This window comes from Coffea arabica, chromosome 3c (assembly GCF_036785885.1).
Source record: "Coffea arabica cultivar ET-39 chromosome 3c, Coffea Arabica ET-39 HiFi, whole genome shotgun sequence".
NCBI lineage: Eukaryota > Viridiplantae > Streptophyta > Magnoliopsida > Gentianales > Rubiaceae > Coffea > Coffea arabica.
The window spans coordinates 5,588,477-5,615,834 of NC_092314.1; the positions used below are offsets into that span (position 1 = coordinate 5,588,477).

General features: G+C 33.3%; 3 protein-coding genes and 1 long non-coding RNA gene across 8 annotated transcripts; all 4 read left to right on the forward strand.

Moving 5' to 3' along the window:
• Positions 1–1,470: 1,470 nt before the first annotated feature.
• LOC113734372 (F-box/kelch-repeat protein At3g23880-like) lies at positions 1,471–8,204 on the forward strand. 5 transcript variants are annotated; one of them, XM_072082055.1, is made up of 6 exons: positions 1,471–1,734; positions 4,430–4,496; positions 5,154–5,239; positions 5,376–6,445; positions 6,545–6,662; positions 7,927–8,204. In XM_072082055.1, exons 4-6 carry the CDS (start codon positions 5,460–5,462, stop codon positions 7,951–7,953), a joined length of 1,131 nt encoding a protein of 376 aa, XP_071938156.1. In that variant the 5' UTR covers positions 1,471–1,734; positions 4,430–4,496; positions 5,154–5,239; positions 5,376–5,459; the 3' UTR covers positions 7,954–8,204. The 5 variants fall into 5 exon arrangements, with proteins under 5 accessions (XP_071938156.1, XP_071938153.1, XP_071938154.1 ...); XM_072082052.1 differs by having other exon boundaries at positions 1,481–1,734; positions 5,376–6,662; XM_072082053.1 differs by lacking the exon at positions 5,154–5,239 and having other exon boundaries at positions 1,481–1,734; positions 5,376–6,662.
• A 991-nt stretch (positions 8,205–9,195) lies between these two features.
• On the forward strand, positions 9,196–10,832 carry LOC113733682 (F-box/kelch-repeat protein At3g23880-like). Its single transcript, XM_027259883.2, has one exon. The coding sequence runs from the start codon at positions 9,373–9,375 to the stop codon at positions 10,582–10,584; it is 1,212 nt and encodes a 403-aa protein (XP_027115684.1). The 5' UTR covers positions 9,196–9,372; the 3' UTR covers positions 10,585–10,832.
• A 2,235-nt stretch (positions 10,833–13,067) lies between these two features.
• LOC113734922 (membrane protein PM19L-like) lies at positions 13,068–14,603 on the forward strand. The gene is made up of 3 exons (XM_027261693.2): positions 13,068–13,353; positions 13,807–13,984; positions 14,084–14,603. The coding sequence occupies exons 1-3, from the start codon at positions 13,224–13,226 to the stop codon at positions 14,310–14,312; spliced, it is 537 nt and encodes a 178-aa protein (XP_027117494.1). The 5' UTR covers positions 13,068–13,223; the 3' UTR covers positions 14,313–14,603.
• A 9,889-nt stretch (positions 14,604–24,492) lies between these two features.
• On the forward strand, positions 24,493–25,709 carry LOC140037596 (uncharacterized). Its single transcript, XR_011841512.1, has 2 exons — positions 24,493–24,826; positions 25,174–25,709. It is a non-coding gene; the product is annotated as an uncharacterized lncRNA (long non-coding RNA).
• Positions 25,710–27,358: the final 1,649 nt, after the last annotated feature.

Here is a 27,358-nt window from a genome sequence, read left to right on the forward strand (position 1 = left end):
GAATTGTCAAAACTCCCAAAAATATGTCCAAAATTGTCATTGTATTACACTGCTGTGTTTGCGTAAGAGCATAAATTTGTCATATGATATAATAAAAGTACAAAAATTATTGCTTTAAATGGCAGGTCAGGAATAAGCTCCTTGGATTTTCTAAGCGGATTCAAGGATGTTTTGGTCACTTCAAGTGAAAAGATGACGTCCTCAGCTTGGATGTACTTCAAAGGACAAACTTGGCACAATGACTTAAAATCGAAAAAATGGGAGGTTAATTAAGCGGGTTATCACCGGACACCTCAAAAAAAAAAAAAAAAAACTCTAAATTTGTGGTCCTTTCGAGGATGCATTTTGTTGTCCTGTGAATCTTTCAACCCTCCAATTAGATTTGAATTTTTGATCCTTCGCTCTAAAATTTAAACAGGGACACAAGTTTAAAAGTCAAAACGCGATTTGATACGGAAAGCTGGGACCTTCTGGTCGAACAATTCTTAGCTGTAAAGATCTTCGAATTTACTGGATTGCACGAGCCATCAATTTTTTTTTTTCTTCTTGACAAGATTTAGGCTTGTTTGGATTGCTGTTTTCGTCGAAAAATTACGTCATTTTTCGTAATCACATTTCTCTATTATCTTTTTTTCTTACATACATCAAAACGCTATAATAATTTTTTCATGAAAAATACAATCCAAACACAAGTCTTTCTTTACCCTTATTCTTACTTTACAGTAAGAAATGGATTCAAAAAAATCAATAAAAATTTGAAAGGAATTAAACTATCATCGAATCAGAATCAGACAAATGCCCGTGCATTCTCTGGCAAAATTTTTCGGAAACATCTAGGTAAGAATGCAAGTTTGGATGAGAATGTATTGCATGAACCATCAATACTTGTGGTTGGATTTACGTCTTTTTTTTTTTTAATTGATATTTGTACCTTCTAAAGCTAGGACACTCCAATTCGCAAAGTACAAAAGCAAGCTTTTACAACCGTACATGTTGTAACTCTTCAGTGTATAACACAAAATAAATGTATTTTTGTTTTGACGTTCAATTGCAAGTACAAAATAACAAAAACATTATTGTGCAATCTCCGGAAAAGTGATCCAGCTTATCATCAGACATGAATTTTTGCCCAGAAATCGAACGAAGTTGTGTTTGGATTGCATTTTTCTAAGATTTTTTGTAAGAAAATTACTGTAACGATTTGATATATGTGAAATAAAAAGGTAATTAAAAAATATGTTCACGAAAAACGTAGCAATTTTTTTAAATTAATTCTGTTTCTGGACAAAAATTCATGTCATGCGATTTATCTTTGATTTTGCTTCTTTTTCCAGGGGATGTATGCACATTACTTCCCTTCTCATAGAGCTGAGACAGTGAATGAAGAATATTTGGAAAAGGAAATTATAATTTCGAAGAATAACATCCCCTTTTGCACATTCTTATTCTAAAATCATGTCATATGATGGATTTATGGATGGCAACAGGGCAGTTTTGGGACGAGTCTCCTGCTCCGTTGTCAAATAACTCTTCTCCCCCGTCTCACCCCCACTTCCCCCTTCCCTTCCGCCCCACCCCTGTCCTGCTTTCCCCACAAGCGCCTGCTGGGAAGGAAAACACCACGAATCGTCCACGATATTCAGCTGAACGAGCATCGAGTTGCGTTTTTTTTTTTTTTTGGGAAGATAACAACACAAGCTACAGATCAGGTGCACTTTTGAACGCGGAGAACAGGTATGCATATCCAAGTACTCTCCAACAAGTCTGAAATCTATCAACTTCCAGTTCCTTCTTGGTGTACTCAAAACGAGTCAATACGGATAGATATCTGAACACGGAAACAAGTAGGCCCATGGAAGACTATACCGAGAGGTCACTACCTAAGTTGCTTTAGCAAATCCTCCCGTTTGGATTTTTTTTTTCTTTCATAATAGAATGTGCCGTATCAATGCGATATATACGAGTAAAAAAAGTAATTAGAAAATATGTTCATGATAAATATAAAATTTTTTATTAGAAAACTACAATCCAAACATAGCAGCTTATAAGTAATAAAAAACAGTGGTGTAATAGCAATCGATGAATAGCAAGTGTGGTACAACAATCACAACTGCTACTACAGCTAGATTATTAGTTATGTATAACTATTAGTTATTTGGGTTATGTACATACATACATATATATATATATACACACACATGCACACACATGTACATATATATATGTGTGTGTAATTTAATTTAATTTAATTGACATGAGAGATGGGGTTAGGGATGGAGTGGAGTATGCTCCCCCGCCTCCTACCCCTATTTAGCTGCCGGGGAGGGGGGAGGGAAGGGGGAGAGAAAATTTCCCCATATTCCTACTCCTAGCCCCATTTTTTATTGCGGGCACCTGCTTCCATTGTCATTCGGCTAAGAATATGTTGTGCATAAATAATTTTAGTAATGGAATAGTTTTCAGTACTGTTATATCGTACCCACACAGACACAACATATACGTGGTATGTGTTGGATGCTATTAGGTTGAATATGTTATGGAATATGTTATTGAGTTGGATGCAATATTGCTATTAGATTATGCGAAGTAGGCACCCTTTCTTGTCAGCAATTGGACAAATTTAATGTTTTGTGTTTCTTGGTGATTTTTTTTCTTTTATTTCCATTCATTTTTCACTTGCTTATCTATAATAAAATTTAATTAATCTATTAATTTCTTACTTTATATATGTCCTTACTAATTCTGTTTTACTTTTTCTTTTTTTTTTTTTATCACCAACCCATAGCTTTCCTCTTTTAATTTTGTCCAATCATGTGTCTATTCCTAATGTTTAGCTTCATTTTTTTATTATTATTACCAAAATTGCCTCCAAAATAAGTTTTTTATTCAATTTGAAATTATTTGAGAAAATAAAGAATTCCTCTATCCATTAATTTCTCTTTTTAAGTGGATTTATGTATTGTTTCCTTAAAAATAGAGATACTGTACTTATTTGTCTCTTATTTTATAATCCATTCTTACCAAAATTTAGATTGTTCACTCTCTAATTTACAAAATTGGACCAACTCTATACATATTTTCATTACGATTAGTCAATTACAAATCAATTGCATTCTAATACAATTCATGCCTTCTCCAATTTAAGAGATTAAGGCAAAAATAGATTCTATGTCATTATAATTAGACAATTTGAAATCAATTACCCATTTTTTACAATCACATTCATATGGCGCTTATTTGGATATCTTTTCAATTATTTTTCTTTGATGGTTTTTTCTTATTAAATTATTTTCTTTACCATTTTTTAAGATTAATCAAATATTAATATATTCCCTTATATATCAACAGCTCTCATAAGATATTATTTTCACCATTATTTAGAGTGATCAAAATCAAAACACGAGTTAAGATTTATTTGGAACTAATTATTATTTTGTGCATGAATAAATTATTTTTATTGTGTTTGGTTTCAATGTCGGTCTTATATTTAATTCTTTTGTATCAATATTTTACCAACATTGTTCAGTTCTCTATTTGGTAAGTTTCTGAGTTAGAAGGATTTAATAATGCCAAGGGGGCATTCTTTCTTTTCTTAGTTAAAGAGAATCAATAGTAATTCTCCACTTACGCCAAGGATAACTTCAACGAGTGAACAACTGGATGTCCTTTCTTGCTAGTACGTGACCATTATTAATGTCTATGTCTTGGTTTCTTTTTTTTTTTTTTTTGGTAATAATCGAATCATTGCTTTTTTACTTTTTTATTTTAAATTAGTGTTCCAGATAAATACATTATTTCCTTACTATTTACACATTAATATTAACTATTAAGCATGACTTTTTTTTTTTTTGATAATTTTAACCAATCAACCTATCATTTGACTTTTCTACATTTTCTCCAATCACATGATAAATCATTTTTTCTGCTTGTGATAAGCATTTGCAATTCCTTGTATCTTTCTATTACTTTACTCCAATGGTTTGATTTTTATTTATCACTAGCTTTAGAATTTTTACATTTTTCTTTCATTTATATTCCCGATTTTTAGCATGTGATACATGCTAATTTACTTAGGTTGTTTATTAGTAATGTTTTTCTCCTATATTTATTATCTTTTCTTCTCCTATATATATATTAATTGACAGATGGCCATACCATAGCAAGAAGATGGTGCTCTTGCTTGCAGCTTTAGTTTATCTTAAATTGTGCAGAAGTTATGTTACTTTATCATGCCTGCCACTGCCAAATTGATATTCTCCCTTCCTCCACCCAATTATGTGTTTTAGCTCGAATCACAGCTGCAGGCCATTTATGTCCTCAAATGGATAGTTAACCATTTTTCCGTTGCACATACATATTGCCTTGAGTCTCTTGTGGTCTATTTACACAAGGGTTGCTAGTGTTTTCTGTTGAAAGCATGGTCTCGCAGGATGCTAATGGCGCACCGGAGTGGCAACAACTATAAACTCTTTGGATTATGATCAGGGATACAGCCCGTAAGTGATCACAGTAACCCTTTTCTTCAATTCAGCTCCATACTCGAAAAAAACGAATGCCTGCAAATGTTATTCTGTTTGACTAGGATTTCATAATCATTTTCACTGCTGAATTTGTACATTTAAACTCTAAAGATGAATTAAACTGCTGAAATTCTGAAAGTCTTTCTACGTGGGAAAGTGCATAACAAACTATCTAACATGTCTCATTTCTGTTTTAAGACTGATTAAAGTTTGGTTTTAGCAATTTTCAAGTGCTAATGGGTGAAGTAATCAAGAAAATGTTTGTCAATGTTATTATTCACCCAAATTGAAAGCACTTATGCGGAGATGCTGGTTTCACTATCGTCCTATTCTGCTGAAGTACCGTACTGGCAAGAACAGTAGCAACAGCGAAGTAACTTGGCATGGACTTTTAAAAAAGGTCTCATGTGGCAAGTGTTTGCAATTTGTTTCTTTATATAGTGAGTGAACTAGTTTAGGAAGATTGACTAAGAGCCTATTTGGAGTTTTGTGAAGAATTGTGCGTAACAATTTGATGTATATGACATGAAAAATAATAAAAAATATTTGATGAAAGATGTAGAATTTTTGTTTTAAAAAAATGCAATCCAAATAAATTCTAACTATTTGACACAAATTTTGACACTTACACAGGAGTGCTAGCTGGCTCACTTTACTATGGAAGAAGAATAGAAGATCCATCACTACAGTTATTTCTGGGGCACAAAATTCAAAATCATGTAATTTAAGATTGTTGTGTGAAATTTGCATACATTTTTTGTACTTGGGCAAAAGCTGTACAGTGAACCCTAGATCTTTGCCCCTTCTCTTCCGATTTCTGTCATTTGGGTTGCTGCTGAAGGTGTTTGTTTTCAGGCTGAAGCTTGAGCTCAAAAACCAACCACTGCCCTTTTCTTCTTTGAAGCTGAAACATCCAATTACAGAGCCAAACTTCCTCTGATGGAAGGCAATGAAAATATGGCCATAGGCCAACAAATTCCTTCCTCTTCAGTCCAAGTTTCAGACCACCCCTTAATACTGCCGGATCTTCCCTTTCAAGTCATCACTGAGATTCTGGCAAGGCTACCTGTGAAGTCACTCATGAGATTCAAGTGCGTTTCAAAATCATGGCTTTCCTTAACGTTAAGCCCTCATTTCATCAAGCGTCACCTCAGTTTCAGTACATCAAAGGACAGAGAACACTTGCTATTTATAGACTATAATTCTGGCAGGTTCAAACACTGTTCTCTTGCTTCTTTGTTGTATGAACAGCCTAGTGATGCAGTTGAAATAGTTTGTCCCCAATTGGAATGCCGTGATCAGTCAGTTCTCTTAGTGGGATGTTGTAATGGGTTGATTTGCATTTGCACTACTAGAGAAGGTTTCGTCTTATGGAACCCATCTACCAGAAAATCAAAGACATTGCCTGATTTTAGTTTTGAAAAAACGAGTGAGCATAAATTCTATGCTTCATGTGGTTTTGGATACGACGAGACTAACGATGATTATAAAGTAGTGGCAGTAACCTGCTACTGTGCTGAAGATTGGGAGCCCTTTGCTTCTGAGGTTAAAGTTTATAGTACAAAAACTGATACTTGGAGGAGAATTGGGGATTTTCCTGATGGTTATCCAATGAGCGGAAGCGGAAACAGGTACTGTGGTACTTTTGCGGAGGGGAAGGTCCATTGGGTATTGAACAGAGCATTTTGTCCATATGTTGTTTTTCTTGATTTAGCTACAGAGACATATGGATCTCTTGATTTACCTGGAGATGCGATCAAATCGAATCGTGACAGTTTTGTAACAGACATACAAACTGTTGGTGGGAGCCTTTATTTCTTTTGCAGGAATTATGAGCATGGTCTTGTAGATCTCTGGGTTTTGAAGGAATATGGAGTTATTGAATCTTGGACAAAGGTGGTTTCTGCCTTGAGCTACGACAAGAGGTATTTTCTTTCAGTATTGTACCAATTGGAGAATGGTAAACTTCTAGTGGTGCTTGAAAGTGATGTCAGAGTCTTGAATCCCAAAAATAACAAATCCAGGCGTCTCCTGAGGTCTGTCTACACTAGGTCTGCGAGTATTTATGTTGAAAGCCTAGTTTCACCCGGTTCAGTTGATGCAACAACTATGATGAGTGGACTACAGTTGAGGACACTTAAAGTAAGTAATTACAGTTTTTTTTTTCTAATTCAGCTTATACTTGAAAAAAGAAAACTTGTACGTGTAATGTGAAACTGCCGAGAATTCCTAAGTATTTTCACTAGCATTTTTATTTTTGTTGCAGTTTTCAATTCCCAATAAGTGAAATAGTTTAGAAATGAATGTGAATATTCTTGCTTACCACTTAAATTATGAAAGTCTTGCATATCAGAAAATTGAAGATTTTGATTTTCTTGATAGTAGGGCGCCATTAAGCTTCTGAAGTGGCAGATTATTTTGGAAGTTGTGCGGCATTTGAGTAACTTAAAGATTTTGATGTTTGTCATTTCAAATTTCGATTGCTCATAAACTGGTTTAGATTTCTAACCGATATACAAATATAGATTTAACGGTAACATTACAGATGATTTGGAGGTAGTATTGTCCGGAAAGTTTACCGCAATCATGTTTGCATTATCAATATTTCTTGCTTTCTCTTGCTTTTTTTTTTTTTTCTTGAACTGTTTCTGTTAATACCTCAAGGTCTCTCTTTATGATTCATGTTTAAGTTAAGCTCATGTAAAGCTATTCCTCAAATCTGCAAATTTTCTCTACTTGGATCTAATGCAGTCTTGCATCTCTATTCCTTAAGTGCTAGTTTGAGACCTTAAATAAGTTGCAGTATCCATTCAACCAAGGTTGAGGCAAGAAACAAACGATATAGCCTGCAAAGCTCTAAAGTGACACATAGAAATCAGTTTCAAACGTAGAGGGGAAAACACACTTTATGCTGTGTTGTCTGTTAGCACGCATGATAAATTTCCAGAAATTGTTGCAAGCACTTTAATTTTCTTTATCTAAATCACATAGAGAATCACTAATATTTTTCCCTGATCCTTAATTTGATGCTTTAGCTTTGTTGGTCTGTTACCGCTTTCAACTTACGTTTCATAAATTCTGTGTCTTTCAATTTTGAATTTCTTCCTTTTTTTTTCCAGTTCTTGGCTTTGCAAAACGGAATTGGTGTTTCTAGCTCCTAGGGAAATGCTTAACTCAGCTACAGTTATTAGAAGTTTATTAGTTTCTTGGCTTTTGCATTTCCACGTCCAGCAACTTCTTACCGAATGCTTGCATGCGTAGTAAATCTTAGACCTGATGCATATCGCTGAATCAGCTTTGGGAATCTCTTTCCTGTATACATAGCATTCATCACAGAAAAAGAATGTCAATATTTCCTCCTTGACTATCAATCTGATTCTCAGGAAATTGTGAATTATATGTGCAGGCCTCAACGAGCAGGACACAAGACTAAGAATCTGATCATGGACTATCAGGGCTTGAACTGTCGCCTGAAATTTAAGCATGGAGAATGTAATTGGGCAGCTGATGTTTTGTCATAGCATGCTCTTGGTAGGTTGATCCTTTGATGAAGTTTGTGTCACTTTTGCATGCCCACCTGCTTATCTTTTGCCTAATTTGCTTAATGATGTATCAGACTTAAAACACCTACAACAGTGTATTGTACACTTTGTGTTTACGTAATGAACTCCTTGTTTGGTAGTAGTATCCTCGTTACTGTATTGGTTTATCTCAACTTTTCTAGTTATTCCGGTATGGTCTTTTTCCTTTTGATTCTTCTCTCTCGCCATTGCTCCGTGCAGCTGATGCCATCAAGACTTTTCCTACCTTTTCCACGGCTATACACTGCGTATCATGTATGTTTTAGACTTTTGAGTCAACAGAGTGGCACTGAATTGTTTTCTCAGTTCTTGAATGTTGAAAGTTGAAAAAACCAGTTCAATCCTGCAGCATCCTCTCTTCAGTGTTCTTATTTTCCCTCATGTCCATCAGTTATCTAATATTTCATAGATTCGATAACAGATCAACGTAAGGCGGGTTATTTATTAGTACAAAAAGATTTGAGGAAATATTTTTGAGAACCTGTCTTGTACCAACTCGTCCACAAGCCTCGTTAATTTTGCTAGTGGAAAATGGATGGATGATGCGTATGGAATAATATTCATCAGCATTTAATGCAAAAAAAAAAAAAAAAATTCTTTGTGTATTTATGACTTGTCTTTGCGTACTGAATAATAATGCAGTTGAAAATATAAAATAGTGAATTGAGAAATGTGTTTATGATGATATAAGTGAAATATAATTATTTGGGATAATTCAGCAATCCAAACACACTCAATAATATCAATTAATATTTTGTACCAATGAGGCCGTTTGAATTATTATATTTTGAAATTTTCATAGAAAAATGTACCTGTAACGATTTGATATACATGAGATAAAAGAATGATTAAAAAATGCGTTTATGAAAAACATAGAAATTTTTTGGAGAAAAATTACTTTCCAAACAAGGCCCACGCTTAATCAGGTCCTGCGTCTAACCATCACGCTTCATAAGATTTAGTTATGTCATGGTTTTTTTTTAACTATGAAAGTCAGATTGACGTTATCATAATCAAAGTTACACGTCGTAGAATTGTTCAACATAAAAGAGTCTCCCCTTTGTATGAAGATTGTGTCTTTAGTTTGACGTGTTCAACATAAAGAGCAAGGCAAGCTCAAGTGCAGGACTCTGACGAATTCCAGTTATAGTTTTCAACGCGGTGTATACTGATGATACAAACAATAATATAAGCTGAATTTACTTTCTGTAGATGAATGCAACGAGTAATGTATAAGTTCTTCCTTCCTGCGCAGCAGCACAAACCTCCAGATGGAAAGCAAAGGAAATGGAGCCACCAATCCCAACCCATCCGAAGATTCAAACCAACCCTTAATATTGCCTGACCTCCCCTTTGAAGTAATCACCGAGATCCTCCTAAGGCTACCAGTCAAATCCCTTTCGAAATTCAAATGCGTTTCGAAATCGTGGCTGTCCCTAATCTCAAGCTCTCAATTCATCAAAGATCACCTCTGTGCTTTCAGCTCATCAGAAGATGGAGAACAACTACAGCTGCTCACTGTGGGAATTGATCTCACAGATTGTTATCTCAAAGATTGCTCTCTTGCCTCTTTGTTGCATGAACGGCAGCCTGCAAATGCAGCTGAGGATGAAATTGATTATCCACCTATTCTTCGACTGAGTAGGTACTTTAACGTTGTGGGATGCTGTGATGGGCTATTTTGCATTGATTGCATGAGAACAGGTGTGTTCTTGTGGAATCCATCAACTAGAAAATTCAAGAAATTGCCCAGTTTTAGTAGCCCAACAGTGGACCTACTTAAGGAGGGAGATCACTACCAAGTATGTGGTTTCGGATATGATAAGGATAGTGATGATTATAAAGTGGTGAAAGTTGTCTGCTCCTTAGATGAAGACTATCGTCCCTCAGGGTCTGAAGTTTTAGTTTATAGCGTAAAGACTGGATCTTGGAAGAGCATTGGGGAGTTTCAAGGTGGTTTCCCTAGTGTGGGGGACTGCGGCTGTCTCGTCAATGGGAGGCTCCACTGGGAATTGCATAATGCAGGCTGGGATTTCAACGTTGTTTTTCTTGATTTAGCAACAGAGACGTTCGGTTCTCTTGACTTGGCACTAAAAACAAATGGAGGGACAGGGATATCAGGCCGCAATGGTTTTCGATCTGATTTGGGAACTTTTGGAGGGAGTCTTTGTTTCGTTTGTAAGAATTATAGGGATCATTTTGTAGAGCTGTGGGTTATGAAGGAATATGGGGTTGGAGAATCTTGGACCAAGGTGCTTAGTGTCCCGGTTGACAAGACAAGTCTTGTGTTTAGGGCACTGTGCATTCCAGGCAGTGAAAGATTTTTGGTGGAGCTTAAAGATGAACTCAGACTCTATGATCCAAAAGATGACTCCTTCAGGTTCCTCCCACGGTCTGGTATTCATACTGTTCTTAGAATTTATGTCCAAAGCCTGGTTTCCCCCAACCCAAATGCAGCTGCAGAGATGCATCAACAACACTAGTAGCCAAGAATATTCAATTTTATCAATATTTGGGTTTTTTTTTATTACAATTTTTCAAGACCTTATGTTTGATGCAGTTGAGGAACTCTTTCTGAAGTGTTCTTGCTTACAAGCCCTTGAATGATGAGAAAAGACTTCAGGGGAATATGTAATGAAGAAGATGTTACTGGCTGTTTTCTTATCCTTAAACTCATTAATTAGTCCAACATGATGGATAATAAATTTTTCTTGCTTAGTGTTTAATTTAAGTGCAGGGTATATCCTGGTGCCAAGTTTACATGTAAGTAAGGCAGCTTTCTGAATCAATAAGGTGGATTGACCTCTATGCTATCGTTTACATCTTGATGCAAGAAAGAAAGAAAGCAAGGCAAAAAAAATTTTGAGTGTGTTTGGACTTTGGATAGAGGATTATTTGAATAGTATTTTCTTAAAATAATATTATACCACGTTCTATATTTTGATATGCACGTAACATTAAATGAAAATTGCGAAAATAAAAAAATTATTAAAAAATTTGTTCATTGTACAAATAAATAATTCTTTACAAATAATGAACAAACCAAATGAAATAATAACACACAAGAAAACCCTGAAAGAATGAGGGAAAAAAAAAAAGAAGAAAGGGAACTTACACAGAAATAAATAGGATGATTAGGGGGGAGTAAGTTTCGGGGTTAATTTAATCCCTAAGTTATCAAGTTGGCTGTTAAAATATTTGAGTTGACGAAAATGCCATTGATTTTAACCAATTACACATTTGAGTTGATGAAAATGTATTTTAGCTACTCGGGCCACGTATTTTCGTTATATTTTATGAGTAAATTTTATATATATTAATAATGTATACACTATCACAGTGAGATTTATGATACATGTGAAATAATTAAATTTTAAATTAAAATTTTTTATAGTTATCACTCATCAATACTGATTGTGTATATATTATGAACGGAGGAAAGATTAATATATATTTTATATATTTTTAGGACATGACATCTGCAAAGATTATCGGCATAATGATGAGTTAATAAAGTTCGGTCTCCTTAGGCATCATTATGTGGACCAATCCAATACGTTGTATAACACTTTAGCGGACAGTCGAGACGACTTGTCAATGTTCCGTCTTTCACCCTCTCCAGAACAATCCACGGCTCTCTAGCCCGCGGTTTTGCATCATCCATTGGCCCAGTTTTCAAACTTATCGCCGGAATGTTTTAGAAAGAAAAAGTTCTTTAAAACGTCAGTTATATTTAGTCAAATAAATTTTGTTATCCGCCCCTTTTAAAATATATAATTTTACAATCTTTTACAAAATTAAAGTGGTAAAATTGATTCACAACTTATGTTTTCAACCATTTTTCATCTTGAAAATCTCTCATATAGACACTTCTTGGAGGTATAAGGGTTAGATCTCTATTGTAGTTAAATAAATGATTCGATTCATATTAATTTTTATTCTTGAAAAATTAAAACTTGAGCCGAACATATTCATTTTTTCTCCGAAAAAAGTGAAATGTAATCTAATCTGTATTCGTTTTTACTATTAAAAAAAAGTTGAATATGACCTTTTTGTACATAAAAAAATGATTACATATAAAAAAGTAGTTTAAAATTTAGGTTATGATCATATTTTGCTAACTTAAATTTGTTCGGTATGTAAAGTTATCATTTTAAAAGTGAAGAACAAAAAACTTTATTTCATGAAATGTGAGTAACATTTTGAAGGATTTTCCCTTTTAAAAATTTTTCTTTTTGTTTATTAAAAGAAAAAAAAAACCTTTCTTTTAGGATGAAGATGATTATTGAAGGCAAAGGGGGAGAAAGGACCCTTTAGGTGACGAATGCTTAGTGGATAAAATACAAGTCTCAATCAAATGCCAAAGTGCTCATTCTGTTCACTTTTGACATCAAAGTTGATGTATATCACTTAGTTTCAAGACATCATCACTAGCCATGCAACTGCTCCTTTAATCTTTTTTAATTAACCATAGTGGTAATATGGCCCATATGGCTCTACGTTTTTAGTTGGATCTGTTTGACGTTAGACTCAAATGAACCTTAGACTAGTTCAACTTAGGAAAGAACCAAATGGATCCAGATATGGTTTAGATTTGTTCAATGAAAAATTGAATTAATAAAAAAAAAGAGTCTTTTTTCTATAGGTTTCCTAATTGATTCATTAGCTTGAGTTTACATTACCATTATATGAATTGCGAGATTTTAAAGTGTCATGGTAGTGCAGTTCTTCTATTACTATTATATGATCTAGTTTTATGCACCGTTGGTTCAAAGGATTGGAGATTTCAACATCAGAAAAAGAAGATGAAAATTGCAATCTTGCATCTTGATGGTCTCAATCCTAGGACAGAATTTGACAAGTGTCCCTGCACTCTACACCTGTACGCACTCGAAACCAACAAGCATGACACGTACTCGATCCCAAACTGGTCCATTTCCTTTCTATATAGCCCTCACCGTTTTCCACATTTGTTTTCCCAAAGCTTTACACTTTCAAGATAACCAAACAAAGAACCATCAATCTGTTTTTTTTTTTAACTGGTTCTTGACAAATTAGTGTGCTGTTGCCCGTTGGTTTTGCATTGCTGAAGTGAAGATCAACAAAGAACCAAGAAGAAGATATGGCTAGAACGGTTGGAAGAAGCTTGGCTGCTCCATTACTGTTTCTGAACCTGATTATGTATTTCATCGTTTTAGGCTTTGCGAGTTGGTGCCTCAATCATTACATCAATGGCCAGACTAACCATCCCAGTAAGCTCTCTATTCCATTCTTTCCCATCCTCCTCCTCCTATTCATGCATGTACACAACAAAAAACATTATTGTAAGCAAGGTGTTCGTTCTTTCAGCTTAGTTTTGTACTTTTTTCTTTTTCACAAATATGAGTTCTGGATCCAAAACAATTTTCAGTTTTCCTACTATATGGAGACAGTTGAAATAACCGAAATTACTGAAGAAAGCATTATTCCGTTTGGGACTGTTTCTCAAGCTTTGTTTTAAGCACTGCAAGAAAGCAGTATTTCATTAGGGACATTTTCATGCCTTTTTTTTTTTTGGTTTTTTAAGTTACATGCACTTTTAGGTGCTCAAAATAGATATCTCCAGATGGTTGAAATGCAAAATTATGCTTAAAAACTTTAAATGATAGGTGGGCTGCATGGTTAATCATCTAAAACCACGACATCCTTTGTCACGTATGTTTCAGGCTTTGGAGGAAACGGAGCAACCCCGTTCTTCCTGACATTCGCCATACTAGCTTCCGTTCTGGGGATTGCTTCGAAGTTAGCAGGTGGAAACCATTTAAGGGCTTGGAGAAGCGACAGTCTAGCGGCTGCTGGAGCATCTTCCTTAGTCGCATGGGCCGTAACTATTCTAGCTTTCGGGTATAATATACAATATAACATACTCAATTTTCTCCAATCTTATGAACTCCAGGGTATAACTTCATCTTTTTTGCACCGTGGGGTTGTGAAATAATGCAGATTGGCATGCAAGGAGATAAATGTTGGAGGCCGGAGGGGATGGAGGTTAAAGGTTCTTGAGGGGTTCATAATAGCGCTAGGAGTGACTCAATTGCTCTATGTGCTGCTGATCCATGCTGGGATGTTCAGCAGCAGATATGGTCCAGGGTACAGGGACCCTGACTATGGTCTTGGTGCACCTGGAACTGAGCCCAAAGGTACCGCAGGTGTTACAGGGTCTAGGGTCTAATGCAGTTGTCTTTAAAATGGATAGTTGTACTTTGAATATTTGGCAGTTGTTGCTTGGGCTCTGCAGGAGGACTACCTTTTCTTTTTGGTTGATTTTGATGATTAGGACTAGTACTAGTATTTCTTGTTAATTTCTCCGGCGCAGACTTAAATTTTTTTTTTTTTTTTTTGGCATGGAACTAGTTGTAGCTTTTTAATTGAAGTTTAGATCTTATATTAAGTTTGCTAAGCATGTTTGATGAGGTTTTGTGATTGAAGCTATATATTGATAAGGGGCTTGGAGTCGGTGCAATTGGGCTTGCTGTGTAATTGTTATACTAGTTATTATATAATTTTTTAGAAAATGTGGTACGTTTATAATCATAATTATATTAATTTATTGAGTTGATGTACAAGAATAAAATTGAAGTAGAAAATAAAGAAATGTAAGTATATATTAAATCATGTAAAATGTACAACAAACTGTATAATTGTATCAAACTCCCAATCGTACGTACTGGCCCCAAATCCTGAATGAGGAAGGAGGATTACCAATTTAACAAATTCTACTGGTCGGTATGTAATTGAAATGAGTTACAGTTTCTCAGTATTTCCATTTGGGTTCAATTTACAGTCTCTCAGTTTTTTTGAGCTAATTTAACAAGGCCTTTTGGCCTTGGATTGTTAAATTTTTATGTTTTTTTAACATATAATTTAATTATTTTTTCACTTCACATATATCAAATCGTTATATTTTTCTTCAAAATTTTTATTTTTTTAACATATAATTTAATTATTTTTTCACCTCACATGTATCAAAGTGTTTTCTTTCCAAAATTATTCTTGAAAACAGATTAGTCACCTCAATGTGTGTATATAGCCTTGTTGCGAGATTGTTCATTCATTACAAATGAAGGTGTTTACCATAGTAATTTGTTTCGTGCATCCCACGTGTTGGCAAGTATATTTATCGAAAAGAAAGATAAAAGAGCAAAAAATGATATAGAAAAAGTAGATGAAAGTGTGATGAGTGATAGTAATATGTTTATTTATTGATGTTTATTTGATTTTGGTCCGTGAGTTCATTTTCATCTTTTGCTTTATACTTCATCTATTATTATTAAAAAAATCTTAGTTAACGCATCTATGTTTTATCTAATCTATCATGTATATATACATATTAACAATTAGTAAATATTCTTAGATTTATACACTCTTTTTAATTAATCTTACCTTTTCAAAAATCTAAAATCTGATGTACATTCGTTAACGAGTGTCCAATCGACACTTATTAGACAGAACTCTTTTTTTTAAATACAAAAAAGTTTAAATGAACGCCACACCATCACCATTTAATATTTAAATTTACTTTTTATCTATGTGTCATATATATACACCTGTTAGTATAACAAATCTTTACACTAACATTGTATATAATATTAATCCAAATTAATATCGTCGTTTTCTTCACACATTTGTTCAATTATTGCTAGTTTTGTCAAATTTTTGTAGACTTCAAAACATACTGACCACCACGTATCTGCATATTATTAGACTACTCTTGATAAGTATTGAGATTCGCAAGAGCCACAAAATTGTACAGGAAATATGGTGTTGACCATATTCAGAATTTCAGTGAAGAAAAAACCAAAAGAAAAACAGAATTGTTGTTAAGCAAATTATTATTATGTTTAGTCCTGCAATTGATGATAATGAATATGCAAAGATGATTAAAGATAATAAGTATGCAATAATTATAACATGAGGCATATAATTGAGCATGATATGTGGCCTATAAATTGTAACTGATAATTATCATGATGATAGTAACTGATCAACACATTTTTATATTCTTTTAGTTGCCATTGAATATTTTTAATTATGTTGGTCAATTTTCTTTTTTTCTTTTTTCTTTTTTTGTACTTTTAGATACTTGTCTCATTTTCAGTATTCTCCCAAGCACTAGTTTTTTTTCTTAATATTAGATTTTAAAAATGTGTAAGTCGTTTTCTGGATGCCAAATCTTGATAACTAAAAAGCTTCCATGCACGGGAACTGCACGACATAATTTGAGGATGTCACTGCTTTTGTGGGTGTAAAATACCCAAGAAGGAGCAAATTCTTCATAATTATTATAGTGAATTCTTCCAAAATTGTTAAGTGATAAGTTAGTAAACTAAAGAAAATTCTTATTACCGATAGGAGCCTTCGAACATAAAACTTAATGAACTGGTAAAAAATTTGAAGCTTAATCAAAAAACTAAAAGTTTACAAATTTTCTTGCAGCTACTCTTGGCTATAAATCTATTTTCTCTTTTATGCTAGTTTCTTTCCTTTGCATTTGCATTGGCACTTTTCTATGTTCTATAACTTTAATTTTTTTTGAACAAAAATGTTATAAAAGAAATTAAAATGCTATTTTATAAAATTTCATATACTGATTGTAAGACAAACATTAAAAATGACCAATTAATAACAACTTAATAATTAGTTTCAATCGAATCTCATCCCATAATTCAATTAGGTTTAATCTAATTAACGGTGGCAAGTCAATATATGAGTGAAGGAGATATATTAGGAAATAAGTGCAATTAAATATTTAATTCTTTCACAGCTAAAAAAAAATTAAAACCAAACTAATAGAACTTATTATTTACTCTAATTATTAAAAAATAAGAAAAGTAATTTAGCAGAACTTTTACAACCCCATGTTTATATGAATATTACTTTGGTCTAAATCGAATTTTAATGGACAGAATATAAAAATGAATAGAATATTTTAGGAAAAAATGACTATTTATACAATATAAATGGAATTATATGAGTAATATGCTAAACTTGTATAATATAGATTCATTAAAAAAAATGTAATTAATAGTACAAAATTAAAAAAAATGTAATTAATAGTACAAAACTTGCAAGTTCTATTTATAGATTCATTAAATTGTCTTGCCGATTTGAATTGAAGCCCAGTAGTGCCCGTGCAAGTTTTGTACAGACATATACATACATTCATATTCCTTTTGCACAAACAATTTTGCATGTTTGCTATATATTCTCCATCAAATTCTCAATTCTCAAGGTAATTAATTGTATTAACAAGAACAATATGGGGCCTTTTTACTGGTAGATTTAGTTACAGGATACTATGATGCCGGGGATAATATAAGATCCTTCGGCATTTGATGGCTTTAAACAATGATCATGTTTTGTTACAGTAAATAAATTCGATCAGACATTGCACGGTTGGCAATGGCAACTAATAGTTTTTGAAAAGGAAAGATGAAAAAGAAAGAAGAAGTAAAATATGGAAATTGCTCTGAAAGCAGTTCTTAGGCCTTTGGATGTTGTCTCATATGGCCACCGCAGCCCTAGATGTTACAAGCTTGGGCACCTGTACTCATTATCAATAGCCAAAAAAGAACCAAAAAAAAAGTACTATCACTTTCTCTTGTAGCTAGCTTAAAACGTGACAATCCAAATCGAGTAAGCAATGTAAAAATGGCCAGCAAATATGTTTATCTAAGACTACCATTTGGCCGCACAAATAATTAAGATGTTCATCGTTCACCTCCAATATGGAATCAATAATTAGTGTAGTCGAGTTTTCGCCATCTAGATTAGCAATGCCAGGCATGAAAATAAGCTTAAGTTGAGATCTTTCACCAAGAATCTGTTGGGAGTTCATTTTTCGCAAGTGTCCAAATGAGTCGAAAAAAAATCTGCAAGAGGAAATTCTTTAATTAATTAGCTGGTTCCTCGTTCCTGAAGATTGAATGAATTCTGAGATAATAAATCAATCAGAAGGTGGTCATGTAGTAAAACACACAGATTTCCAGAAGCATATGCTTCTTCGTGAAAAGAGAGAATAAGAATTCATTTCAGATGGGACATGAAACTCAAAACACAAAGGTGATAATGAATTTCCATAGAGGAATGGCTACAATATTGGACTTGGACGATGTATAACTTCCCACAATCCTAAATACGCTAGCTAACGATGATGAAATGCAAGAGTGAATCATGAAAATGAGTTCATAAGCTTTAAAAAAATGGCCAGCAAATTTTTAACTCAAAAAATGGATTATTTATGGTTCATGTCGAAGAGCCCATGATGGAGTTGTAAGGAAAAACTTTTATTTTCGTCAAAGAAAGAAAAGAAAAAAGAAAAGGGAGAAAGAGAATAAGACAGAACCTTGTACTTTAGATCATTTGCTGTTAAAAAAGTCACTGAATTCTCAATGATTAACGGTCACACACTAACTCATTTAACCTCTTGTATGACTTGGTTGGGTTCTAGAACAAAAATAGAATTGGTATAGGTGTTGTCACAGAGGAAAACAAAATCATGTGAAAACTTTCTCTATTTTTTTCATAGCTTATTCATTGTTTTTTTTTTCTTAAAAATAGTTTTCAAAAACCTCATGGCTATTGCGCTGCTATTGAGATAGGAAGGAAATATGGGGCATCAAGAATAGACGATAAATGCAATAGAATGTTAGCTAAAGTCTATTAAATGTGAAGTTTTAATTTCTTTAATTTAATTAGAACAAAAAATTCATTTAACCTGAAGAAAAAAATTTATTAGACAGCTTTTGAAATTTACAAATGTTGCTGACACCAATTTTTTTTAAAAAAAAATTGTATATATTTGATTTAATTGATAAGTGGGACTGTAGGAAGCAAATTCTTAGCGGATATCGATTGTGAGAGATGATGGATGGATGTGGGTAGAATGAAATGAATGGTCAACAGTTTTTGTGCCCGAAGGGGCGACGTGCGTGCTAGCTGAATTCTAATTCTACATCTGATTTACACTACTCTAGGAACAAAAGGGAAAAAAAAGAGTAAGGAAACAGATTCATTATTTTATTCCTACAAACCAATGGATTTGTTTTTTTTTTTTTAATCCCCTACAAAACCATTGAAAAGCAAAGGAAAGTCTTGGTCTTATAGGAGTTCTTACAAATGGTATTAAATAAGTTCTTAGTTTTTATTTGCTCGTTTATTTGCTTTGGACTTGATATTTTTTTTATCAATTTGTATGATAGTTGAATCTTCGTTTCCATTAGCATCAATTATCTTCTTCTTTTTTTTGTTATATTTTTACCTGACTTTTAATATAATATTAAATATGTAATTAATCGATATGTTAATCTACCATCAAAAGAAAGATGGATTGATGGAAAATGTAGAATTAATAACCAAAATTCAGATAAAATGTGCATAAATAAAAATCAACCAAATGAGAAGGAGAAACCATTTTGGAGATCTGGCTAGGGCGAGATTAAAAGAAAAGGGAGAAAATTATTTGCGGCCAAAGAAACCCTTTTTCGTTGCTGCAAAAGATTCATCATTTGGTCATTAAAAAATTCATAATTCGATTCATAAAGCAAGAAATGTCCCTTAACATGAAAATGGCCAAACTTATCTGTACAGTAACAAGTACTATCCTCCTCAATAATCATACCAATGGTTCTTTTTCCTCAGTAATATTCTTTTTTTCTTCTGAGATATTATTGATATACGGAAATAGTATAGAAGAACTTGCAGCAACTATTAATTTAGGGTACCATACTCATGATCTTAATTCACTTCACACATCATCTAATGATTCAGAACTCTTGAAATCATTTGAAAGTTGATAACTCTTATTCTATATCTAACGATGAATTTAATCTTATCAACACAGTATTCAAAAGGGATTGTAGAACTTTCCATTCCTTAATTTTTTTGGATTAAATGTTTAGATTCTCAGAATTGAGTGCCGATGATTATAGTTTCGAACAAATGTGATTCAGTATTCTGATATGATAAACCAAATAAATACGATTGATCAACAAGAAAAGCCAAATAAATAAGCAATTCAAGAAGGACCAGGTTGAACGCACGTGCTTAATTTGTACGTGAGTGCTGAGTGAGTTAATTTAGAAGGAAAAGGAAAAATATGCTCCTCATGCTTGACAGCGTCTGGATTTCACGGCTGTGTCCCAAATAATTATCATAGTCATCCAAGTAATTTCCTTTTTTTTTTTTTGGATAAAACAGAAGTCAATATGATAATATTATCATAGTCGTCCAAGTAATTTTCTTGATCAATAGAATTGGTTGGAGTGAATTTAATTTCAGATGAATTGATTTGCAGAGAAGAAGCAGTGATTAAAATTGAGAAGGGGAAGATACTTGAACAACAAAATAAGAACCCTTTCTCTTAGTAAAGAAAATTCTCTTTTTATCAAAAAAAAAAAAAAGAAGAAGCCTTTCTCTCTCTCACTCTGTTATCTTGAAAATTCTCTTTAAAACTCTGTTTTTGAGTGTTATCTTGGTTTTATCCCGATTAGTTTGTGCTTCAAATTCTCTATCCCGAATTTACCTTCTGTCTTGTCTGTCTCGTATTTATATAGCTGCTGTGTGTATTAATACATTGAGAACTCAAGCAAATCTTTGAATTTTTGAACTATATTTGAATTGCGTAAACCGAATTGAATTTTTGTATAAACACAATGGATATGACAAAAGGTAATTTTCGAATAGTGGATTTAAAGTAATTAATTTTATCCGTTTAAGTGTTTAACACTTCTCCATCTTCCCTCCCCCCAAATTAATGAATAGATTTGAGCATGCAATGGATTCTGAATAGGTTAAAAGATAACTTAGACTAGTATACTAACAAAAGTAGAAGACTATCCATTCCTTGAAGAGTCCGACTCTTGCAACTTCAATTTGAAACTGGAGATCACGTGCCAGATTTCGAACTTTTCAGATGTGCAGGGTTAGATTTTGATGTGCCCATGCTGGACAGCACAGAAGCCCAGTGAAAAATCGTATCTTTAATTCCTTTTTACTCCGAATCCCTACAGCCAACACTAATTACTAAACATGAGTAGAATCTACCAATTAACACAATATTTGGTACAATTCAAGGGCAAAGAATCATAAATTTAATAACAAAAATGCAACCTATCATATGTGCTAGGTGGATAAATTTTAATTTCTTATCAATCTAGTAGCAATAAAATATGGGTATTTCTTATCAAAAAAATTTGGGAAAAAAAGCCAAAAAAAATAAGTAGAATTTTAAGCGGATCATTATTGGATATACCTATACCCATACCCATTTAAGATTACACCCATTTATGATCCACTCATTTTTACCTATTTATTAATGGGTATAAATGAATTAACATATTACCCAATCATAACCTACCTCAATCCATACCAATCACCTACTTTGACACATCTAATATTACTTTTAATTCAAAAGTTATTGGGTTAGTTTACACCAATCACCCCAGGGCTTTTATATGTTTTTCATACTTTTCTATTATGAAAGGTATGTGTTAAGATAACTTGTTCATAAATTTTTTTTTTCTCAAAGTTTATCTGTATGCCGTGCAAGGTGTGTAAAATAACGTAATTGTATCAACATCAGCAAGATGATGCCTTGTATATATAGCATGACGTGCTGCAAAACAGTGGTAGGAGTTGCAGGGTCGGATGGGCTACATCCACAACACCCACAGCACCCAAGGAAGAAGATTTAATAATCGGAATGCACGCCATTCTATAAAACAAGTAGTCTCTTATCGCAGGAAAGTTTCCTAGTAGAATACACAACGAGATGAAGAATTACTGGAACAACCACTAGAAAATTCAGAGATGGACCAAACCTTCCCAGACAAATTAATACCGTCTGAATCCATGATTATTGAACACCAAAAGCAACAAGTTAAGGTACAATTTGAAAGGACAACCATGAAATAGAGGATCCTTATCTCTCAAAAAGTTTTTAAAAGGGGTAGTTATATGCTTGTGGGAAACAGGGAAGGTTCTTGATGCCATTTTGTTAATGCTAAGTGAAAAAGAATCCATTTTTATCAGATATTTGTTTGCGGGAAAGAGGGAATCTTTGGTCTCTTTGAACCATACTTGTTAGTACTTCTTTTTACCCTGCCTTGAAAGGTTAGTTTATTTTCTTTGTTCTTCTCTGCACTCATCTGCAAAGAAGTTTTCAAGAAAGTTTCTCTGAGTCCAACCCATTCTTGCTAATTGGAAATGACCAATCTTCTAGATTCTCCTTAATTGATTAAAATTAATTCCATAGCATTCTTTTTTTTTTGAAAAAAAAATTTAAAATATTTTCATAGCAAGGAAAACAAGAATTCCATAGCATTCTTGATTCCTGCTTCTCTTTCTCTTAGACACTGAAAATTTAAAATATTTTCATGGCGAGGAAAACAAGCAAGCATGGGCACTAAACAAACACTTGAATCAAAAAAAAAGAAGAAGAAAGCAAGAGGTAATTTCGAGTAAAGAAGCAGACGTGCGAAGTGCGTACTTACCTCATTATATCTTTGTAGGGAAAGACCTTATTTTTGTTGTAAACTAGTATCATTAATTTACCTTCTTCAACACATTTTAAGTGCTGATCAAGCAATGAATGCAGTTATTGGAAGTCAAGCATGTAATCACAATATATTTCTCCTCTTTTTTCTTTCTTTTTTGTGTTCGTCTATTACTTCTTCTTCTTTTATAAATGGACTCTTCGCTCCTGCTCTACTGTATCATCTCACGCTCTCAATCTTGATCTCTACCGTCCGTTAGCTCGTACTTGCAATGGTATTTCTCTTTTCTATTGTCTTTTCTATTTTTGCTGATTTTCAAATGATGTAAATTTCCCTAGTTTTAGTTATACCTATTCCTACATGTTTGTCATTATTGTTGTTCTAATCTACTGGTTTCTAAGCTTTTCGATTTGGACTTTTGTGATTTTCTATTGAGATCTGCTCCTTTGCTGCTGTGACCACTCTATGTTATTAGGATTTTATTCCATATCATATGCTGATATTTAAATTATTTTCCAAAATCTGTACATATCAATGGAAGGTAGAAGCATCAATTTCGTCTGCTTTTGCATTCACCTTTTTTTTTGGGTAAATTACATTTTACCCCCTGTGATTTATCTATTTTTTTACATAACCCTCCTATGGTTTCAAAAGCTATATATAACCCCCTCATGGTTTGGATTAAAGTGTCAAAGTAACGGAAATAGTCACTCATAACAGAACTTCTAAAAATGTCGAAATTACCCTTATAAATACATGACACATTAACCCCGTATGATTTTTATATTTTACCATATAACCCCCTTATGGTTTAATATTTTATCATATAACCCCCTTATGATTTTCAAAATATACACATAACCCCCCTTGGTTAATACATAAATTTCAACTTTACATAAGGGTAATTTTGATATTTTAGGTGACGCCGTTATGAATGATCATTCCCGTCACTTTAACACTTTAATCCAAACCATAAGGGGGTTATGTATAGCTTTTGAAACCATAGGGGGGTTATGTAAAAAATGCTAAACCACAGGGGGGTAAAGTGAAATTTGCCCTTTTTTTTTCAATGTCAAATTCTTTGAGCGATGGATAAAGAAAACTGATTTTGTTTGGAGTTCTTAATCAAATGGTACAGCGTCAATTGATCCTGTACATATTACGAAAGAATTTGTATTCATGATTCCTATCTTTATCTTTATCTAGGATATGTACTCAATGCAATATAAATTTGCTACGGTTTGATGTCAAATGCTGGTCTCATCCCTTCTATATTCATCCCAACATATTTAATTACTTCGTTCTGATTTTTTGGACTATCTAAAAAGTATTTGAACTTGTAATTCACCATTTATTAAAATATGTTTTAAATGCAGTAATAATTTGTGATTTACAAATTCAAATAACTTATAAATAATCTAAATAATTAGAGAGATTTGAGAGAATTTCAAATCCCTCGTCAAATTCCTCGATCCAAATGCAACTAGGTTGTTAACTAGTTTTAGATTTATGATCTTAGGTATTGTGGAGTAAATGGTTAAATTCCAATCCACTGGGAACGATGTAGCCTTGTGCAGCTTGTGTACGACAATGGCTGCTTTGATGATCTTAAAGGGAACGACTTGATCATATTTCCAAGTCCTCCATATCCACTCCATCTCAACATTATAACTAGAGGTGTCAAATAAAACCATTTAATTAATTTTACCCATACTCGTCCATTAATAACTGGATATGGGTACATTAAATTTTTATATATGGATATAAATAGGTTACCCAATTAAACCCATTTATTAAATGAGTTTAATTGGGTAACCCATCTAACCCATTTAACCCATTTAACTTGCATTTCCAAACCCTTTGTATTTCCCATTTTCACCGTCAATCTTCTTCTCCTCCCCACCAGCAAGCCCACTGCTTCCCTCCCCCCTTCTTCCTCCAGTGTTTGTTTCCCCCATCTCTTCTCCCCGTCTTTGTATTTTGCCCCTTCCATGTCCGATTTCTGAGCTCATATGGGCATCGTTCGAAAAGTAGTTCTGCTGTCTCGTGAGGAGTGAGTGGTCTAATAGGATGACAGACACTAGTGGGACTGACAGAGACATTCCAATGGTTATTATCCTGCAGACGGAATGAATGGTGACACACAAGCGATGCAGCCAACTATTTTGCCTTGATTAACGGCCAAAAAAAGGTTCGCTTGTGTTATCTCTTTCGTTCGGATCTCCAGAATTAGAATTCAAAATAGTGCCTAATTAGAATTCTTGGTTGCATTGCATGTCTGCTAGAATTCTTGGTTGCATTTGCATGCATGCGGATCAAGCATTGGCGAATGTGGTTTTGACAGTCAAGAATTTGAAGTAGTTAAGCTTAACTTTGGAAGGCTAATAATGGTATAATTAATTTTAGGATTATCTAATTAAGTTCAGTTTTGCAGATTGCTGAATCTAATTAAATATTGCACCGTAGTATGTTACCATTCTTAAGTTTTTGGACATCTTGGACTGGTTAAATGATTGTTTCGCTTACCTTTGTTTGCAGATTGCATTAGATCTTATTTAGTAGAAAGCTCTGTAGATTTATGGCTGGACCAAATTGACAATACTTGGTAAAAACATGTAGTTCTTGGGATCAATGTTGCAGAAATATTAGATGAGGTGTACAAAATTGGAAGGCTGAGAGTCTTAGACAAAAAAATATCAGATAAGGTGTACAAAGTTGGTAGTATAGATAACAGAAATGCTATCCCATCATGATCCAATAGATGAGTTGTCAGAGCACATTCAGGAACAATGTTCTTATACAAGCCATGAACCTACCAATACAGATGAGTTGATCCAAGGTTCTTCTAAGCGTTCGAGACAGCTCACGTCATTGATTTGGAAGGAATTTGAAATATTATGTGTTGAGCCAGATGGCTCACAAAGAGCACAATGTAAATGGTGCAAGCGTGATTATGCATGCGGTGGAACAACCGGAACAAGCAACTTATGGCGTCATCTTTCAAATTGTAATAAGCGTGGACAATCTGATTTTGAAGAACGGTCTCCAATTGACCAAGGAATTTATCGGGAAAAGATGGGAATTGCTATTGTGAAGCATAACCATCCTTATAGACTGGTGGAGCAAGAAGGAATTCGAGACTTGTGTATATACTTAAATTCAGATGCTTTACCCATTTCGAGAAACACGATAAAGACTGATATTGAAAAGATGTACAAAAGAGAAAAAGAGAGAGTAAAGACAGAATTAAATTCAATTTCAAGTCGAATTTGCCTTACTGCAGAATTAAATATTTAAAATTAATGATGGGTGTAAAATGATATAAATTGATAATTTAGTTTACAAAATGAATTTATATGAGCTTGTAAAAAATTAGAATAAATGGGTTATAAATGGATAATTGAGTTACCCAACTCATTTTTTGACTTACCCATTTATACCCATCTAATTAAATGGATATAAATGGGTTGACTCATTTATACCCATTACCCATTTTACCCAACCCAAACCCGCCCAAATCACCCATTTTGCCACCTCTAATTATAACTTTGAAAATTACAAATACATATATAAAATTCTCAACGACTTGATCAAGTTTCCAAGTCCACCTCAGTTATCCCTTGCTTTGAGCTTAATTAGCCTTCTTAGCCACAGGAAAACAAAAACAAAAATACAAATAAATAAAATAAAATAAGATATATGAGAACCATCCTATTGCCTACATGTCAAAATTTCGATGATTCATGATTTCTTGCCTAGTGTTGTCCCACAAGTAGTTTTTTTTTTTTTTTTTTTAATTTGGAGGAGAATTTGTTGCCAGATTATAACTATGGTAAAAAAAAAATTATTTCTTTTTTGATGAAGAATACATTGATCAAGAATGAATTTTTTTTTTAAAAGAAAAGATAAATGGCCACGTGGAATGCACGTGGCAGGTGCCTAAATGTTGGCCTTCATGCATTAGAGATTTGCCTGATTTTGGAGTGTTATTTTGTGTTTTTTCCGAAGAACTGTTTTGTAATGTAAATTAAGTTGGGGGAAAAAATTTAATAACTTTTTGGGATTGCAAAATTCCGTACTTAGAAGGCTTCATTTTTATTTCTTCATCTTATTCATAAAGCAGAAACTTCCATTTTGTGAAGTAGTAGATGGGTATCGGACATGGTGTGTGTCTGTGGTTGTCTATGTAGAAATGCGTAGTTGCTTGTTTGTTGATTTTTCACCCAAGATTATATCACAAAATTACAAATTACCATGCAAGGGCTTCAACTTTATTTTCCATCTTTTTTCCTTGTGAAAAGAATTTTTTTTTTTGTTTGAACTATTAGATGATAACAACACTATTGCATATCAAGTTTCAAAACTTGATGGTGCGCCAAAAAAAAAAAAAGAAGAGAAATTAGAAGTTGACAAATTTTGGTGAAGTGCTAATGTGACTATTTGCAGATTATTTAGAAGATGTAGCATAGAGAGTCAGATATACAACACTTAAGTGTCAATATCAACATTCTCATTTCCTACCAAAAAGAAAAAAAGAGAAAAACTCTAACCTTTTTAACATCAGAATTTTCCTTTTCAACATTCAAAATAACTCTTAATTTTCTTTCATATCAAACTGAAACTGTAAGATCAGTCTTTTTTTTATTTCAAAACAAAAATGTAAGACCACTCTTAATTTTTTCTCTTTTTTTAATAGCGAAACAAAATTTTATGATCACTCTTA

What these genes read in the sequence shown, in the direction of transcription:
- LOC113733682 (XM_027259883.2), top strand. Translation starts at nt 9,373, where the DNA reads ATGGAAAGCAAAGGAAATGGAGCCACCAATCCCAACCCATCCGAAGAT.
- LOC113734922 (XM_027261693.2), top strand. Translation starts at nt 13,224, where the DNA reads ATGGCTAGAACGGTTGGAAGAAGCTTGGCTGCTCCATTACTGTTTCTG. An exon ending in TGGCCAGACTAACCATCCCA is followed by an intron (nt 13,354 to 13,806) that starts GTAAGCTCTCTA and finishes CGTATGTTTCAG; the next exon opens with GCTTTGGAGGAAACGGAGCA. An exon ending in GTAACTATTCTAGCTTTCGG is followed by an intron (nt 13,985 to 14,083) that starts GTATAATATACA and finishes GAAATAATGCAG; the next exon opens with ATTGGCATGCAAGGAGATAA.
- LOC113734372 (XM_072082052.1), top strand. Translation starts at nt 5,460, where the DNA reads ATGGAAGGCAATGAAAATATGGCCATAGGCCAACAAATTCCTTCCTCT. An exon ending in TACAGTTGAGGACACTTAAA is followed by an intron (nt 6,663 to 7,926) that starts GTAAGTAATTAC and finishes TTATATGTGCAG; the next exon opens with GCCTCAACGAGCAGGACACA.